Below are 16113 nucleotides of genomic sequence, written 5' to 3' on the forward strand. Positions count from 1 at the left end.
GCTACTTAGGAGGCTGAGGCAGTAGAATCACTTGAACCTGGTTGCAGTGAGCTGAGATCATACCACTGGGGGCTCCAGCCTGGGTGACAAAACGAGATTTCGTCTCAAAAAAAAAAAAAAAAAAAAAAAAGAGATTGTGAACATATCCAGATCAAATTAATTTTTTTAATTAAAGCTGCAAATATGGTTTTGTAAGCTTTATATAGTGAGTTAAAAAATGGAACTGTTGAGATAAACTTAGTTTTAAAGGATCTTGTTTTATATTTTAATATAGAAATTTGATTTGTTCAGGTATTTGTTGTAAATTAGATGTTTAAACCTTAACATTTTCCTTTCAGGTGGTATGTTTTTAGCCACAGGTAGTACTGATCATGTAATCAGAATGTATTTTTTGGGTTTTGAAGCACCTGAAAAAATCGCGGAACTTGAAAGCCACACTGTAAGCATCCACGTTTTAGAATCCTTTAGATTGTTAATGCTATTCCTATTATTGCTAAGAGACATTGTTACTCGTTCTAATTTTAATTTTAATTTTTTTTCTGTTGAACAGATGAATCGTCATTTACAACCTTTTGATGGGACTTAGTTTTAAGATATTAAATCATAGTTGCATTTCTGAGATAAGTCATTCTTGTGAATGATGTCTTAAATTTTTGTCAAATTATATTTGACAGTTAAAATTTTGCTAGAGATATTAGTATATTTATAACAATGAAAGTATCCAGGTATAATATAGTTTTTGTTAATTTCATTCTAACTTTAAGCATGTGAGGAATTATATCTAAAGGGGAGGGATGTCATTGGCATCTCAGATTAGCACTTGAGAGGCCTAATATTTTACCGTGGTTATTTTAGCTTTATGTTCAAAATCTAGATTATGATAGTTGATCTGGGTGGGTTGATTTTAAGTGGGCCTGCTTATCTACCCAAGCTCATGAAATAAGAATGCAGTTTTATTAATATACAGTAAGATAGAAAACTGTCAGTGTTCTGAAGTACTGGTCAGGGATCAGGTCATCTTTTCTGCTGTTTGAAGCTTTTGGGAAGCTGGGCCACACCCAGGGGTTATTTGTTAAATACAGATTGAAATAAAACAGCATTTTTTGTGTACAGATGAAAATGCCTTGTTTTTAGGTGCTTTAAAGTCTATATTTTGATCAACTTGCCACACATTTCACTTTCATATAAGTCATTTTAAACAGATGTAATTATAAATATGACTTTAATTTTAGAAGCAAGGTTTTTTTTCCTGTTGGATATGCCTTTCATTTAAATCAAAACTGTATTTTAGTAGTAGTCTTAGGTTTGTAGTTAATCCAATGAAACATGTTGAATGATGAGGCTAAGCAATACAAGTACAAATTTTGCTTGTTAAGGCAAATAGGCTTCTAGTATTAAAACTTCGGTTTTTTTCAAATTCACAGACCATGTAGATACTCATTTTTTAATTTGTCCTTTTCCCCCTTTTCTACTTTAGGATAAAGTAGATAGTATCCAATTTTGTAACAATGGTGATCGGTAAGTGTGTGCATTTGTGTGTGTGTGCTATTAGGCAAATATAATGTGCTATGTATTAGTATAGTATAGCTAACCTGTCATTTTTTGTATATTTTTCCCTTATATTATTATTTATTTATTTTTTATTTTTTTGAGACAGAGTTTCGCTTATTGCCTGGTCTGAAGTGCAGTGAATGGCGCGATCTTGGCTCACTGCAACCTCCACCTCCCGGGTTCAAGTGATTCTTCTACCTCAGCCTCCCAAGTACCTGGGATTATAGGCATGCGCCACCAGGCCTGGCTAAATTTTGTATTTTTAGTAGAGACAGGGTTTTTCCATGTTGGTCAGACTGGTCTGTTTGGGTAGTTAAAAAAAGTTTTTCCAAGAAACCACTGTGATATATCCTGCAAAGAAATTATTACTTAAATGATATCCTCCTCCTTTGTCTCCATTGTGTGTCAGGTACCTTTGCTAAGCTAATTGTTGACACCTTAATTTGTTAATAGATTGATTGATTTTTACACAGCGTCCAGCATGAATTAATTTGAATTAATAACTAAGATGTTTAAAATGGAGCTATTGCGCTTATTTTCCTATACTTCAAAACTTTTGTTTTTTTTCTTCTCTGCATTCTTGCACATTGTATTCTCAAAACTTAATCTGTTTGAAGAGCTATTGATTGAGTTTGAGGTGTGTTTTATTTCATAGGGCCAGGCAAATCATAGCAAATCAGATTTTTTCCCCACCCAGTTACGCTCTAAGTACCTGTCTTTTGAATTAACGTTATACCTGTCTTTTGAATTAACTGGATTGTCCTGTTGTCAGGACAGCTACATTACAGACTTTTTTCCATGTGATTTTTACTGTAGCCCTTGATGGAAAGTGTGTGAATATAATAAGATCCTGTTCTAAATGTTTTAAGGTTCCTAAGTGGTAGCAGAGATGGAACAGCAAGGATTTGGAGATTTGAGCAGTTAGAATGGAGGAGCATTTTATTGGATATGTCTACTAGAATCTCAGGGTAAGTTGGGATTGTTAGAAGTAGGTGCATCAGCCGGGCGCGGTGGCTCACGCCTGTAATCCCAGCACTTTGGGAGGCTGAGGTGGGTGGATCACAAGGTCAAGAGATCGAGACCATCCTGGTCAACATGGTGAAACCCCGTCTTTACTAAAAATACACAAAATCAGCTGGGCATGGTGGCGCATGCCTGTAGTCCCAGCTACTCAGGAGGCTGAGGCAGGAGAATTGCCTGAACCCAGGAGGCGGAGGTTGCGGTGAGCCGAGATCGCGCCATTGCACTCCAGCCTGGGCAACAAGAGCGAAACTCCGTCTCAAAAAAAAAAAAAAAAAAAAAAGAAGTAGGTGCATCGTAAGTGTTTGATCTGTGTCTCTGTCTCTCAGTGGTTATTTTGTTGAGGGGATTATAGCTACCTTCTATTATGAAGAGCTGTGGTTTAAGTGAGTAGCTGCCTACTTCGTATCTGGTGAACAGATATCCAGATAAATTTATCCTTACATTTATGTAGCAAAGAATAACATGTGCTTCTTCTATTGCTCAAAGCATTGACCTTCTTAGGTGTCGCATTTAAAAGCTTCTGCAAATAAAAAAGATAAAATTAACTGAAGCATGTTAAATGTGGAAATTGTACTTTTCTGTGGATAGGATTTTTGAAAAAATTTCAAAGTAAGCTTGGAGCTAAGACTGGAGATTAGGGTAAGCAAACATACTTTATTGTTAAGGTTAAAAAAGAAAATTAGCCTGGGCGACAGAACAAGACTCCATCTAAAAAAAAAAAGTTGTAAATTTTACTTTAGAATTTGTTTCCTGAGTTTAACTTTGTACTTTTTCATATCAGTTTTTCTGAGAAATGTTTCCACATTTTGTCTTTTAGAAATCATGTCTGCTTTATTTTTAATTTTATTTCTTTTTGAGACAGGGTCTTACTGCATCCCCCAGGCTGGAGTGCAGTGGTGTCATCATGGCTCACTTCAGCCCTGACCTCCCAGGTTCGAGCAGTCCCCTCACCTCAGCCTTCCAAGTAGCTAGGACTATGAGTGCGTGCCACCAAGTCTGGCTAATTTTTATGTTTATTTTTTATAGTGCCTATGTTCAGGCTTTCCTTAAACCCCTGGGCTCAAGTGATCCTCTTGCCTCTGCCTCCCAAATGCTTTGTTTTTAGTAGCAGAAATTGACTTACATTCTCTGCTGTAGCTCAGAGAATTGTATTGCAATTTCAAGATAAATTTGATCTTACTATTTTTGTGGAATTATCTGTGATAGAGAATGAAAAGTATGTATACTAGAAATTTGATAAACCTTGTTCATAAACAAATTAAAAAATCTTCATTACATATAAAAATGTTACGTCTCAGTATGAAAGTGAATACTATCAGTCCTTGATAAGTTGAAATAATTAAAGGGAATTAAAAAATTTTTATGGGCAAGCTTTATTATGTATGAACTTGATTTTACAGAGTTAGAATGGCCATTTCACGTAAAATTAACTCATTAAAAAGTGTAAATATAATGGCATAGAAATGTTATCCAAAACTCCAAAAGGTAGTGAAACTGGTAACATATTGCTACTCATCTTTGGACAGATAAAACAACAACAGTATTGATGAAACTGGTTCTCAGATAAGTATGTGCCACTTGCTTCCGTTTTTTAGGGAGAAGAGGCTGTTATAACACAGGCCTTATTGATTCAGTGACCTATTGGTAGTTGCTCCTTATTAACACTGTTAAAATTAGGTTCCCATGTTTTACTTTGTGTGGGAGCTGGTGACTCTTGTCCTTTTGTTTTTTGAGGGATATCTTTTAAGGTGTTGGCATCAAACCCATTCATTCCAAAATGTATCACAGATGGGAATTTAACCCTCTTCACAAAGCAAACCACAGGAAATTCATAGGAAATTATTCATATTAAGAAATAATATTATTTCTTAATATTATTCTACTCCCAACCACCATTCAATCTAGTTAGAATTATTCTCTCTTCTGTGCTTTTTTGTAGTTACATAGATGGCTGTTTTATAGCACTCATTCTATATTCGTATAGCTGTATTCTTAGTTTTTTTTTATTTATTTTTTGTTTTTTGAGATTCATAGGTAGTATGCAGCATTGGTCTGTAAGTGATCTCTGATAATATGACAACATCATTTCTTTGGAACATCATTTACTTGACCCCACAAGAAGTGGGGGGTGAAGATAACTTAAAATCAGATTCACCTATGGATTATTGTTTGATTAAGCAAAATAGAAACATCAGTGTTAAACCTTGAATGAAAATTTTTAAATGAGACTGAAAACTGTTTAGTTTTCTTGCTGCCATACTCCATCCATGGGGGGACTTTTTCTATAATTTCTTTCATGAGAAAATAGGCCTGGCATGGGGCTCCAACCTATAATCCCAGCATTTTGGGAGGCCAAAATGCTCACTTGAGGTCAAGAAATTGAGACCAGCCTGGCCAACATGGTGAAACCCCGCTTCTACTAAAAAAAAAAAAAAAAATACAAAAAATTAGCAGGCCGTGGTGGCATGTGCCTGTAATCCCAGCTACTCGGGAGGCTAAGGCAGGAGAATCACTTGAACCTGGGAGACAGAGGTTGCAGTGAACCAAGGTGGAGTCACTGCACCCCAGCCTGGGTGACAAAGCAAGACTCCGCCTCAAGGAAAAAAAAAAAAAAAGCCAAGTTATTAATTCCAAAGCCTTTTTTTTTTTTTTTTTTTTTTGAGACGGAGTTTCGCTCTTGTTTACCCAGGCTGGAGTGCAATGGCACAATCTCGGCTCACCGCAACCTCCGCCTCCTGGGTTCAGGCAATTCTCCTGCCTCAGCCTCCTGAGTAGCTGGGATTACAGGCACACGCCACCATGCCCAGCTGAATTTTTGTATTTTTTTTAGTAGAGACGGGGTTTCACCATGTTGACCAGGATGGTCTCGATCTGTTGACCTCGTGATCCACCCGCCTCGGCCTCCCAAAGTGCTGGGATTACAGGCGTGAGCCACCGCACCCGGCCCTCCAAAGCCTTTTAAAGTGAAGAGTAGAGTCTTTGCCTTTGTTCCATTTTATTTCTTAATATTATTCTATTCCCAACCACCATTCAATCTAGTTAGAATTATTCTCTCTTCTGTGCTTTTCTGTAGTTACATAGATAGCTGTTTTATAGCACTCATTCTATATTCGTATAGCTGTATTCTTAGTTTTTTTTTTGTTTATTTTTTGTTTTTTGAGATGGAGTGGTGCTATCTCAGCTCACTGCAACCTCCGCCTCTCAGATTCAAGTGATTCTTCTGCTTCAGCTTCTTGAGTAGCTGGGATTACACTACTCCCAGCTAACTTTTATATTTTTAGTAGAGACACGATTTCACCCTGATGGCCAGGTTGGTCTGGAGCTCCTGAACTCAAGTGATCTGCCCACCTTGGCCCCTCAGAAGTGCTGGCATTACTGGCATGAGCCACTGTGCCTGGCCTGTATTCTTTAATTAAAACATGTTATGTGCTTGTAATTTCTTAAAATATATTCTGCTATTTCAGAACCCTTATGCCTTCCCTACCCCACTGTTGACCATTATAATACAGAGATGCTGTACATGTCACTTTTTTTTTTTTTTTTTTTTTTGAGATGGAGTTTTTCTCTTTTTACCCAGGCTGGAGTGCAATGGCGCGACCTCGGCTCACTGCAACCTCCGCCTCCTGAGTTCAGGCAATTCTCCTGCCTCAACCTCAGTAGCTGGGATTACAGGCATGAGCCACCATGCCCAGCTAATGTTTTGTATTTTTAGTAGAGATGGGGTTTCACCACGTTGACCAGAATGGTCTCGATCTCTTGACCTCGTGATCCACCTGCCTCGGCCTCCCAAAGTGCTGGGATTACAGGCTTGAGCCACTGCGCCCGGCAACTTTTGTATTTTTAATAGAGATGGGGTTTCACGGTATTGGCCAGGTTGGTCTCCAACTCCTGACCCCGTGATCTGCCCGCCTTGGCCTCTCAAAGTGTTGGGATTATAGGCATGAGTCACCGCGCCCAGCCCTGCCTATCAGTTTTATAAAGGATGCAAAACGTTCCAGGCATGTGTATCCAACACCATTCTTGCCAAAGGAGTAGACTGTAGGAAAGTTATATAAAGAAATGAGAATAGTTCCATTTACAGTTCAGATTGAACGTCTGTGTGTCAGTTATTTTTCTAAACATTGGGGATATGAATATGAATTACCTTATTTTCATGTTCCTAAAATTTTTTTTGTCTTCTGTGGAGAGAAACAGTTGAAAGTAAGTGTTAGCAATAGGTTTGTAGTCAGAGGAAGGAAATAATGGAAAACAAGTAGGGAGGAAAAACTTTGCTTTCATAAGCTGTAATGGTGTCTTAAAATCTGCCCTTACTCAGTGTCTGTACTGTTTGTAAATCATTCCTTCCTTCCTTCAGGTTTTGCCCTAAACTGTTTCTAGATAATCTGTTCTGGGTCAGTTGTGATGAACTCACTATAGGGTTGACGAGATAGGCAAATGGGTTGGATTTCCTTATTTTTGTGTTGACGAAGGATTGTATATATTGTATAGCCAACCATCTAAATAAGTTACATGTTGTGTCTTTTTTTGTTAGGGACTTATCTTCGGAAGAGGAAAGGTTTATGAAGCCTAAAGTAACAATGATAGCTTGGAATCAAAATGATAGCATTGTTGTCACAGCTGTGAATGATCATGTCCTCAAAGTGTGGAATTCCTACACTGGACAGTTGCTTCATAACTTACTGGTAGGTAGTTTCTGGTACAATATAACAAATGAGATTTTTTTGAACTATGTAATTTTGAAGCTATAAAAATAATATACTGAGCAAGCTGTTTTTGTTCATTTAAACCATCAAATGATTAGAAATTTTATTATATATAAATTGTTGACAATATATCTTTAAAAGTCTTTATATGCTGTAACAGTATGTATTTTTAAATTTTCAATTTGTAACTTGTAAACCCTCCTTAATGTTATGACTTTGTTAAATAAAGGGACATGCTGATGAAGTATTTGTTTTGGAGACACATCCCTTTGATTCCAGAATTATGTTATCTGCAGGACACGATGGCAGCATATTTATATGGGATATTACAAAAGGTACCAAGATGAAACATTATTTTAATATGGTAAGTGAAGTGAGGTATACCTTAATAAATGCTTGAATGGAATATTGGATTATAAGGCTTAGCCAGAAATTGATCTGCTTGTTTTGGCAGTTTCTGTTTTTACAAATCAGCATTTTCAAAGCCGCCTAAATATTTCAAAGCCTACTGAATATAGCTGTATGCATGCACACTCTGTCTCTCTCTCTCTCTGTCTCTCTGTCTCTCTCTCTCTCTCTCTCTCTCTCTATATATATATATATATATATGTGGCTGTATGTATGCTATATATATATATATCAGTCATACCAAGAATTTCATCTTTGATTTGATTACATACATAGGTGAAATTCTTTGTATGACTGATTTATATGAGGGAAACTTTTTTGAGACGGAGTCTTGCTCTGTCGCCATGCTGGAGTGCAGTGGGGTGATCTCAGCTCACTGTGACCTCTGCCTCCCGGGTTCAAGTGATTCTCCTGCCTCAGCCTCTGGAGTAGCTGGGATTACAAGTGTGCACCACCACACCCAGCTAATTTTTGTATTTTTAGTAGAGATGGGGTTTCACCAAGTTGGCCTTCCATTTCCTGATCTCGTGATCGCCCACCTCGGCCTCCCAGAGTGCTGGAATCACAGGCATGAGCTACCATGCCCAGCCTGAGGGAGACATTTTTAAGTTAACTGTTTAGCTTTTTTTGTGCCTGTGTGTTTAAATTGGTAAAATTATGGCAATTATAAAAACCTTTTCACTACTTGAATTTATTGAAATATTTGATAACAAATAGAAATGTAAAAATAGTGATATAATGAAATGACGTTATTAATACTCAGTATTCACCAAATATTACTAATATTTGGTTTCTGGATATTTAGTAACCCTCGGCTGAGTGTGGTGGCTCTGAACTCCCAACACTTTGGGAGGCTGAGGTGGGAGGATTGCTTGAGCACAGGAGCTTGAGACTAGCCTGGGCAACATAGTGAGACATTGTCTCAAAAAAAAAATTAAAAAAATCTCTAGATGATTGATCTGCTGATCAGCCTTTGATCAGCTGTTTTTCTTTTGGCATAGATATATTCTTTAAAAAAAAATTTTTTTTTTTATGTATATATTCTAGAACCAAATGGGGATTCTATTGTATCTTTTTAGAGTTTCTCCATATAGGCCAGGTACAGTGGCTCACGCTTGTAATCCCAGCACTTTAGGAGGCTGAGGTGGGCAGATTACGAAGTCAGAAGATGGAGACCATCCTGGCTAACATGGTGAAACCCCGTCTCTACTAAAAATACAAAAAATTAGCCGGGTGTGGTGGCACAGGCCTGTAGTCCCAGCTGCTTGGGAAGCTGAGGCAGGAGAATTGCTTGAACCCGGGAGGTGGATGTTGCAGTGAGCTGAGATAGCAACACTGCACTTCAGCCTCAGCGACAGAGTGAAACTCAACCAAGAATTTCTCCACATAATCATAATTATTGTTTTTAATCAGCAAATCTAATACTGATAAAATAGTGTTACCTAATTAGGTATGTCCCAGTAAAGTCTTTATAGCTATATTTTGCTCCGTGGACCAGAATCCTGTTCAAGCTCATGCATTGTATTTAAGTGGTTGTATCTTTTTAGTTTTCTTTCACTGTCACCAGCCCCTCTCAACCTTTCTTCTTTTTCCTCTTTCTTGACCTTTAACTTTTGTTGAATATTAACAAGTACTGTTACAGAGTATCCTCAGTTTTGTCTGATGTTTTTTCATGATTAGATTGTTACACTTTTTAAAATGAAATAAAACATAAATGATACTGTGTCCTTTATGAATCGTATTAATAGGCACATGGTATTTATTTCTCCCCCTGTTAATGGTGATAACTTTTTTTCTGGAGATGGAGTTTCACTCTTGTTGCTCAGGCTGGAGTGCAGTCGTGCGATTTCAGCTCATTGCAACCTCCGCCTCCCAGGTTTAAGCGATTTTCCTGCCTCAGCCTCCTGAGTAGCTAGGATTACAGACATCCACCACCATGGCCAACTAATTTTTTGTACTTTTAATAGAGACAGTGTTTCACTATGTTGGCCAGGCTGGTTTCTAACTCCTGACTTCAGGTGATCCACCTGCTTTGGCCTACCAGAGTGCTGGAATTACCAGCATGAGCCACTGTGCCCAGCCATGGTGATAATTTTAAATATTTGGTTAAGGCAGTATTTCCCAGATTTCTTCACCATAAAATAATTATCTTCTCTTTTTGTAGTAATAATTATTATTTTTGAGCTGGAGTTTCACTCTTGTGGCCGATGCTGAAGTGCAATGGTGTGATCTTGGCTCACTGCAACGTCCGCCTTCTGGTTCAGGCGATTCTCCTGCCTCAGCCTCCTGAGTAGCTGCCTGCCACCACTCCTGGCTAATTTTTTGTTGTTGTTGTTGGCTACCCAAATCAAAAGGACTGGCTAATTTTTTGTATTTTTAGTAGAGACGGGTTTCTACCATGTCGACCAGGCTGGTCTTGAACTCCTGACCTCAGGTGATCCACCTACCTCGGCCTCTCAATATAATTATTAAATTTTTTCCAGTAGCTCTTTTGTGATTAAATATCCTGTTTCTCATTATTCACCACAAATATTGAAAATCTCCATTGAAGATTTTCCAATGGCATAATTCCCTCCATATTTATTAGTTGACATCCTTGCACAGTGTTTTTTTTCCCCCTCCTCCAGTTTTTAAGTTCAGGGATTACATGTGTGTGCAGGATGTGCAGGTTTGTTACATAGATAAATGTGCTCGTACGTAGTTTTGTAATCTTTTTTTATGTCATGTAAAAAACCTCTGTTTGAAATTTTTGTTTTTAAAGAATTTACACTTATATTTTTGAGTTTAAATTCAGCCTGTCTCAGAAGAAAATTAACTTACACAATTTCTTTCCTATTGTTGAATAGTTAAGTGGTTTCCAAAATATGTGTGGCAATAACTCTTTGAACAGCCTTGTATCTGATTATTTCCCTAGAATAAATTCTGAAGGAATTACTGTGTAAAAGAGTTTCAACATTGTTACGGCTTTATATGTGTATGACATTTTGTGAAATTACTCTTCAGTTTATACTGAGTTACAATTCAAATTGTAATGAATTTTAGAGGTAGTGTAGTAGCAACTTGTTGATGCATTCTTACACCTTTGATTCTCAAGTTCTTAGACCTTTGATTAAATGCTTTCTAAAACATTTCAAATAGTATGACTGAAGCACAAATACACATGTAGGCATCTCTGAAAGCTGTGATTCAGTGTATTCAAATTATTGGAAAGAGAACTAAACAGTCTTGGACAATTTTTCTATCGTTTTAAAATCCATAGGATACATCAGTTACCTCAACTATCCTTTCAAACTCAGTAATAATAATACATCCTGAATTTAACCCCTCAAAACAAAAAAAACTACATTAATTTAGGCTTTAGGTAGAATATAAGTGGAAAAACTCTATGCCAAAGAATAATCTGAAAAGTGTTTCATGTGGGCGACAATAATCTTATTTCCAGTTGCACAGCAAAAATTGGCCTTGTTTACTGAGTTTTCCTTACTGCTCATCAGATAGGCTCATATTTTGTAATTCCAGATAAACTAAACAGGTTTGTCAGTTACTAATAGCAACAATATTTCATGAATATATAGTAAACTTTAATGTGACATTGTTCTCCAGACACAGTTGCAGGTTACGTTTTGTTAGAAATCATTGTATAGGACACTTCAAATTACAGATGAAACACCAAGTCTTCCTTGATCTGCTTAGATAGGTTTGCCCAATTGAGAAAATCTTGATCTCGGCAGGTATTTATAGAAAAACTTTTGGAGGGCCGGGGCATGGTGGCTCATGCCTGTAATCCCAGCACTTTGGGAGGCCGAGGCGGGTGGATCACGAGGTCAAGAGATCGAGACCATCCTGGTCAACATGGTGAAACCCTGTCTCTACTGAAAATACAAAAAATTAGCTGGGCATGGTGGTGCATGCCTGTAATCCCAGCTACTCAGGAGGCTGAGGCAGGAGAATTGCCCGAACCCAGGAGGCGGAGGTTGCGGTGAGCCGAGATTGTGCCATTGCACTCCAGCCTGGGTAACAAGAGCGAAACTCCGACTCAAAAAAAAAGCTTTTGGAGCAGTTAAGTTCACATGTATGATGGGAAGAGTTGCCACCACCATCTCCAGCTTTGAAATTTTGCTCCTCCCTCCCTACCAGCCTCTGCTTTACTATGACTGAAGGTCCCAGGTCAGGGATGCAAAGTGGTACATAGATGCAGGTTGTGCTGTGGCACAGGTGGCTCATATAAGGACCAAGTGGGTGAACCAATGTTCCCATGTTTAATAATTTAGTAGAGACAGGGTTTCCTCATGTTGCCCAGGGTGTGTGTGTGTGTGTAGTTTTTTCCTTTTCATGTTAAGAGAATATGATTTAATATGCACATCTTATTTAGCAGTCCTCTGAATATCTGAGTAACTTTGTTTTTTCCATGTTTGCTAATTGGCATCCATTCATGTGCAGTGTAGCAATAGTGAAGTGTCACTATTCAAGCAGTGACTTATTTGGGCATGGATATGAGTTTGTTTTGGAAATTACGAGGAGATGTCTCATTTTTCAAACACTAAACACATGTAACGTTTGGTTACTGGAAAGTTAATGGTGCAGACAACAAATATGCATAGCTCTACACTGTAGAGTTAACCAAATAACTATAAATTGATGATATTAAACTAATAATAGTTTACAGTTTAAAAGGAAGAATTAGTAAAAAAGTCATCTATTTTAGGTTATACTCATAATAAACTTAGAGCATCCTTTCTGAAATCTCTGGTGGTTTGATTAGGTACTTGTGGCCGTAGGCTTTTTTATACGTATGCTTGAGACTTGGCAGCATTGCCAAGTTTTCCATGGTGCTTAGTCATCTTAGCAGTGAGCTGAAGTAGCGCCCTCCTTAAAATCTAGAAAAGCGTTCATTTTAGTTCATGAATACCAAACTTTGTTAATCTTTAATCATTTACTTTGTAGCTTATTATCCTTTTTTTTTTGAGATGGAGTCTTGCTCTGTTGCCAGGCAGGAGTGCGGTGGCGCAATCTTGGCTCATTGTAACCTCTGCCTCCCAGGTTCAAGCAATTCTCCTGCCTCAGCCTCCCAAGTAGCTGGGACTACAGGTGCGTGCCACCATGCCCAGCTAATTTTTTATTTTTTTTTTAGTAGAGACGGTGTGTTACCATGTTGGCCAGGATGATCTCGGTCTCTTGACCTCGTGATCCACCTGCCTCGGCCTCCCAAAGTGCCGGGATTACAGGCGTGAGCCACCGCACCTGGCCAGCTTCTTATCCTTTTATTACGTACTAAGACAAAAATTTCTGAAATTGTTTTTTTTTTTTTTTTTTTCTCCTTGAGATGGAGTTTTTCTCTGTTGCCCAGGCTGGCGTGCAATGGCCGAAGTCTTGGCTCACTGCAACCTCTGCCTCAAGGGTTCAAGTGATTCTCCTAACTCAGCCTCCCAAGTAGGTGGAATTACAGGCGCCTGCCACCATGCCCAGCTAAGTTTTGTATTTTTTTTTTTTTTCTTTTTTTTTTTTTAGTAGAGAACGGGTTTCACCATGCTGGCCAGGCTGGTTTCGAGCTCCAATCTCAAGTGATCTGCTCACTTCAGCCTCCCAAAGTATTGGGATTACAGGTGTGAACCACTATGCCCATCTAAAATTCTTTATAAGAAATAAAAGAAGCCTTCACTTTGGTTTGGGTTGTTAGCCTTCGTTTGAGCACTTGGAGAACTAATGCTTACAAGAACTTTGAAGACTTTTTTCTAGGCTAGTTGTATCTAAAATGAATTTTATTTTTTTGGGAATAGTGATTGATGGATATCCTTAATGAAACATCTGTTTTTATTTTGTTTTAAAGAGTCTTGCTCTGTAACCTAGGCTGGAGTGCAGAGGAGTACAGTGGCACTATCTTGACTCACTGCAATCTCTATCTCCCAGGTTCAAGTGATTCTCATGTCTCAGCCTCCTGAGTAGCTGTGACTACAGATACGCACCACCATGCCTGGTCAATTTTTTGTATCTTTAGTAGAGACAGGGTTTCACCATGTTGCCCAGGGTGGTCTTGAACTCCTGTGCTCAGGCAGTCTGCCTGCCTCGGCCTCATAAAGTGCTGGGATTACTGGTGCGAGCCACCATGTCCGGCTGAAACATTTGTTTTAAATTATTTTTTTTCCCCAGGAGGTGTATATTGTCACAGGTTATCCACGTTAAAAAGTTTATATAGCAGTTCACTTGCATGGAATTGGTCCTAACTTTTTTCCCTTTGGGTTTCCTAGATTGAAGGACAAGGACATGGAGCTGTGTTTGACTGTAAGTTTTCACAGGATGGACAGCATTTTGCTTGTACAGATTCTCATGGACACCTTCTGATATTTGGTTTTGGATGCAGCAAACCATATGAAAAGGTCATTTTTAACACTTTGTTGGAGCATGCAAGTAGTAGTTAAGAGCTGTGTTTTGGAAATAAGTAGTTATGAGCTGTGTTTTGGAAATAGTTTAGCTGACTGATTGGATTTTATTGTTTTTCTAATTTTAATTATTTAATATTTGTTTCCTTTAATATGTATAAACCTCAGAATGTCATCCTGTGAACTTCATTTTTCTAGATTCCTGATCAGATGTTCTTCCATACTGACTATCGACCACTTATTAGAGATTCTAATAATTATGTCTTAGATGAGCAAACTCAGCAGGCTCCTCATCTTATGCCTCCACCATTCTTGGTAGATGTAGATGGAAATCCTCATCCAACTAAGTATCAGAGATTAGTACCAGGCCGAGAAAATTGTGCAGATGAACATTTGGTTCCACAGCTGGGCTATGTGGCAACAAGTAAGTACAGTCTTTTTTGTTTTTTTTAAAAAACGTTTTACTCAAATACTTTATAGTATAATTTTCTTACCTTTAGATTCCCCCAATTATTAATATTTTACAGTATTTGTTTTCCTCTGTATATTGTTTTGAATCATTTAAGTTCTGAAACTCATGCATCATTTACCCTTAAATAAGAATGATATCTGTTACATAACCATAGACACTTATGACAATTAGGACATTTTACACTGAAATAATACTATTATCAAATCTATAGTGTGTAACCAAAAATTTCCAGTTATTCTCATAATGTCTGCTATAGATTTTAAAGTTCTTCCAATTTTTAATTGGGACCACATATGAAGTACAAAATTTAGTTGTATTTCCATAATTTCCTTTAATCTGGAGCAGGTTGTTAGTTTTTGACTTTCATGACATTGGTGTATTTGCAGATTATAGGTCAGGAATTTTGTAGAAGGCCTCCATCTGGGTTTGTCTTCTTCTTCTTGTTTAGGTTCCAGTTATGCATTTTTGACAGAATACAACATAAATGATGTTCCAGTCTTAATAGAGCATCTTGTCAGGATACTTATGATTTTAGTTTGTCTAATTGCTGGTAATAATGTTTTTGAACACTTGGTTAATGTGGTGTTTGCCAAGTTTCTTCACTATAAACTTAGTATTTTTCTCTTTGTAATTAATAGTAATTTGTGGCAAGATATGTCAATACCCTATAGATTGACAGATTTTACCCTCAAGTTTGAGGATCCATTGATAAGTTTTGCCTGAATCATTTGTTACTGTGAATATTGCAAAGTGGTTATTTTCTAACTTCGTCATTATTCCATCATTGCATCATATGTATCATTGCATATGACTGTCTGTTGTTCACCCCTTTATTTATGTGGTTCATTAAGTTTTTGAATGGGCTTCTGGCTGATTAGTGAGTTATTATATGTTACTCACATAATCCTTCGGTTTGACTCTCAGAGCCTTTTGAAGCTGTCCTTTCCCAAGTCCTTATACTTTTTAGTCACTTCTTTCTGTTTTTGAATGTAGGATTTTTAGGTTTGTCTTGGACTTTCTCTGTCCTAGCCAAGTGCAAAATTCTTTTTTGTTTGTGTTAATAGTAGGACAGTGTTTCTCTTTACAGATATGAAAGAGAAATAGTGTTTTGTTTGGATGAAGATTTACTGAAACTGAATCACCAGCTATATATAAGGGTAAAGCCTAATGTAGATTACTATATGCTTTCTCTCTCTCTGTCTCTCTGTCTCTTACCCTGTTGGCCAGGATGGTCTCGATCCCTTGACCTCATAATCCGCCCACCTTGGCCTCCCAAAGTGCTGGAATTACTGGCGTGAGCCACTGCACCAGGCCATAAAGTATAATCTTTTGTGTCTGGCTTCTTTGACTTAGTATGGTGCTTTTGAGATTTGTTGGTGGTGTTCCATGTATCAGTAGTTTGTTCCTATTTATTGATTGAGACTGATAGTGCCCCATGGAATAGATGGATATATCATTTATTTATACACTCACTGATGGTTAAAGCCTTCTTTCCAGTTTGGAGCTGTCATCCAGATCAAAATATCCAACTGTCATGTGAAATTTACCTTATTTCACTCTTCAGTTTACTCAGTTTTAC

General features: G+C 37.7%; 2 protein-coding genes across 4 annotated transcripts in view; one reads left to right on the forward strand and one right to left on the reverse strand.

Moving 5' to 3' along the window:
• The window catches only part of BRWD1 (bromodomain and WD repeat domain containing 1), a 137922-nt gene that overhangs the window by 35439 nt on the left and 86370 nt on the right, over positions 1-16113 (forward strand). For all 3 annotated transcript variants that reach the window (XM_032276862.1, XM_032276864.1, XM_032276863.1), the window contains exons 11-17: positions 339-439; positions 1478-1518; positions 2421-2519; positions 7106-7256; positions 7507-7641; positions 13931-14059; positions 14261-14486. In XM_032276862.1, coding sequence (XP_032132753.1) covers positions 339-439; positions 1478-1518; positions 2421-2519; positions 7106-7256; positions 7507-7641; positions 13931-14059; positions 14261-14486 — 882 coding nt within the window. The remainder of the gene's footprint in view (positions 1-338; positions 440-1477; positions 1519-2420; positions 2520-7105; positions 7257-7506; positions 7642-13930; positions 14060-14260; positions 14487-16113) is intronic.
• On the reverse strand, positions 4134-4843 carry OOSP4B (oocyte secreted protein family member 4B). The gene is given in 3 exon segments (XM_032277234.1): positions 4134-4410; positions 4610-4712; positions 4835-4843. Coding segments are annotated over 3 exon segments (318 nt in total). The 3' UTR covers positions 4134-4204.

The sequence above is a fragment of the Sapajus apella genome, unplaced genomic scaffold, assembly GCF_009761245.1.
Source record: "Sapajus apella isolate SASKATOON/1434 unplaced genomic scaffold, GSC_monkey_1.0 scaffold8, whole genome shotgun sequence".
Classification (NCBI taxonomy): domain Eukaryota; kingdom Metazoa; phylum Chordata; class Mammalia; order Primates; family Cebidae; genus Sapajus; species Sapajus apella.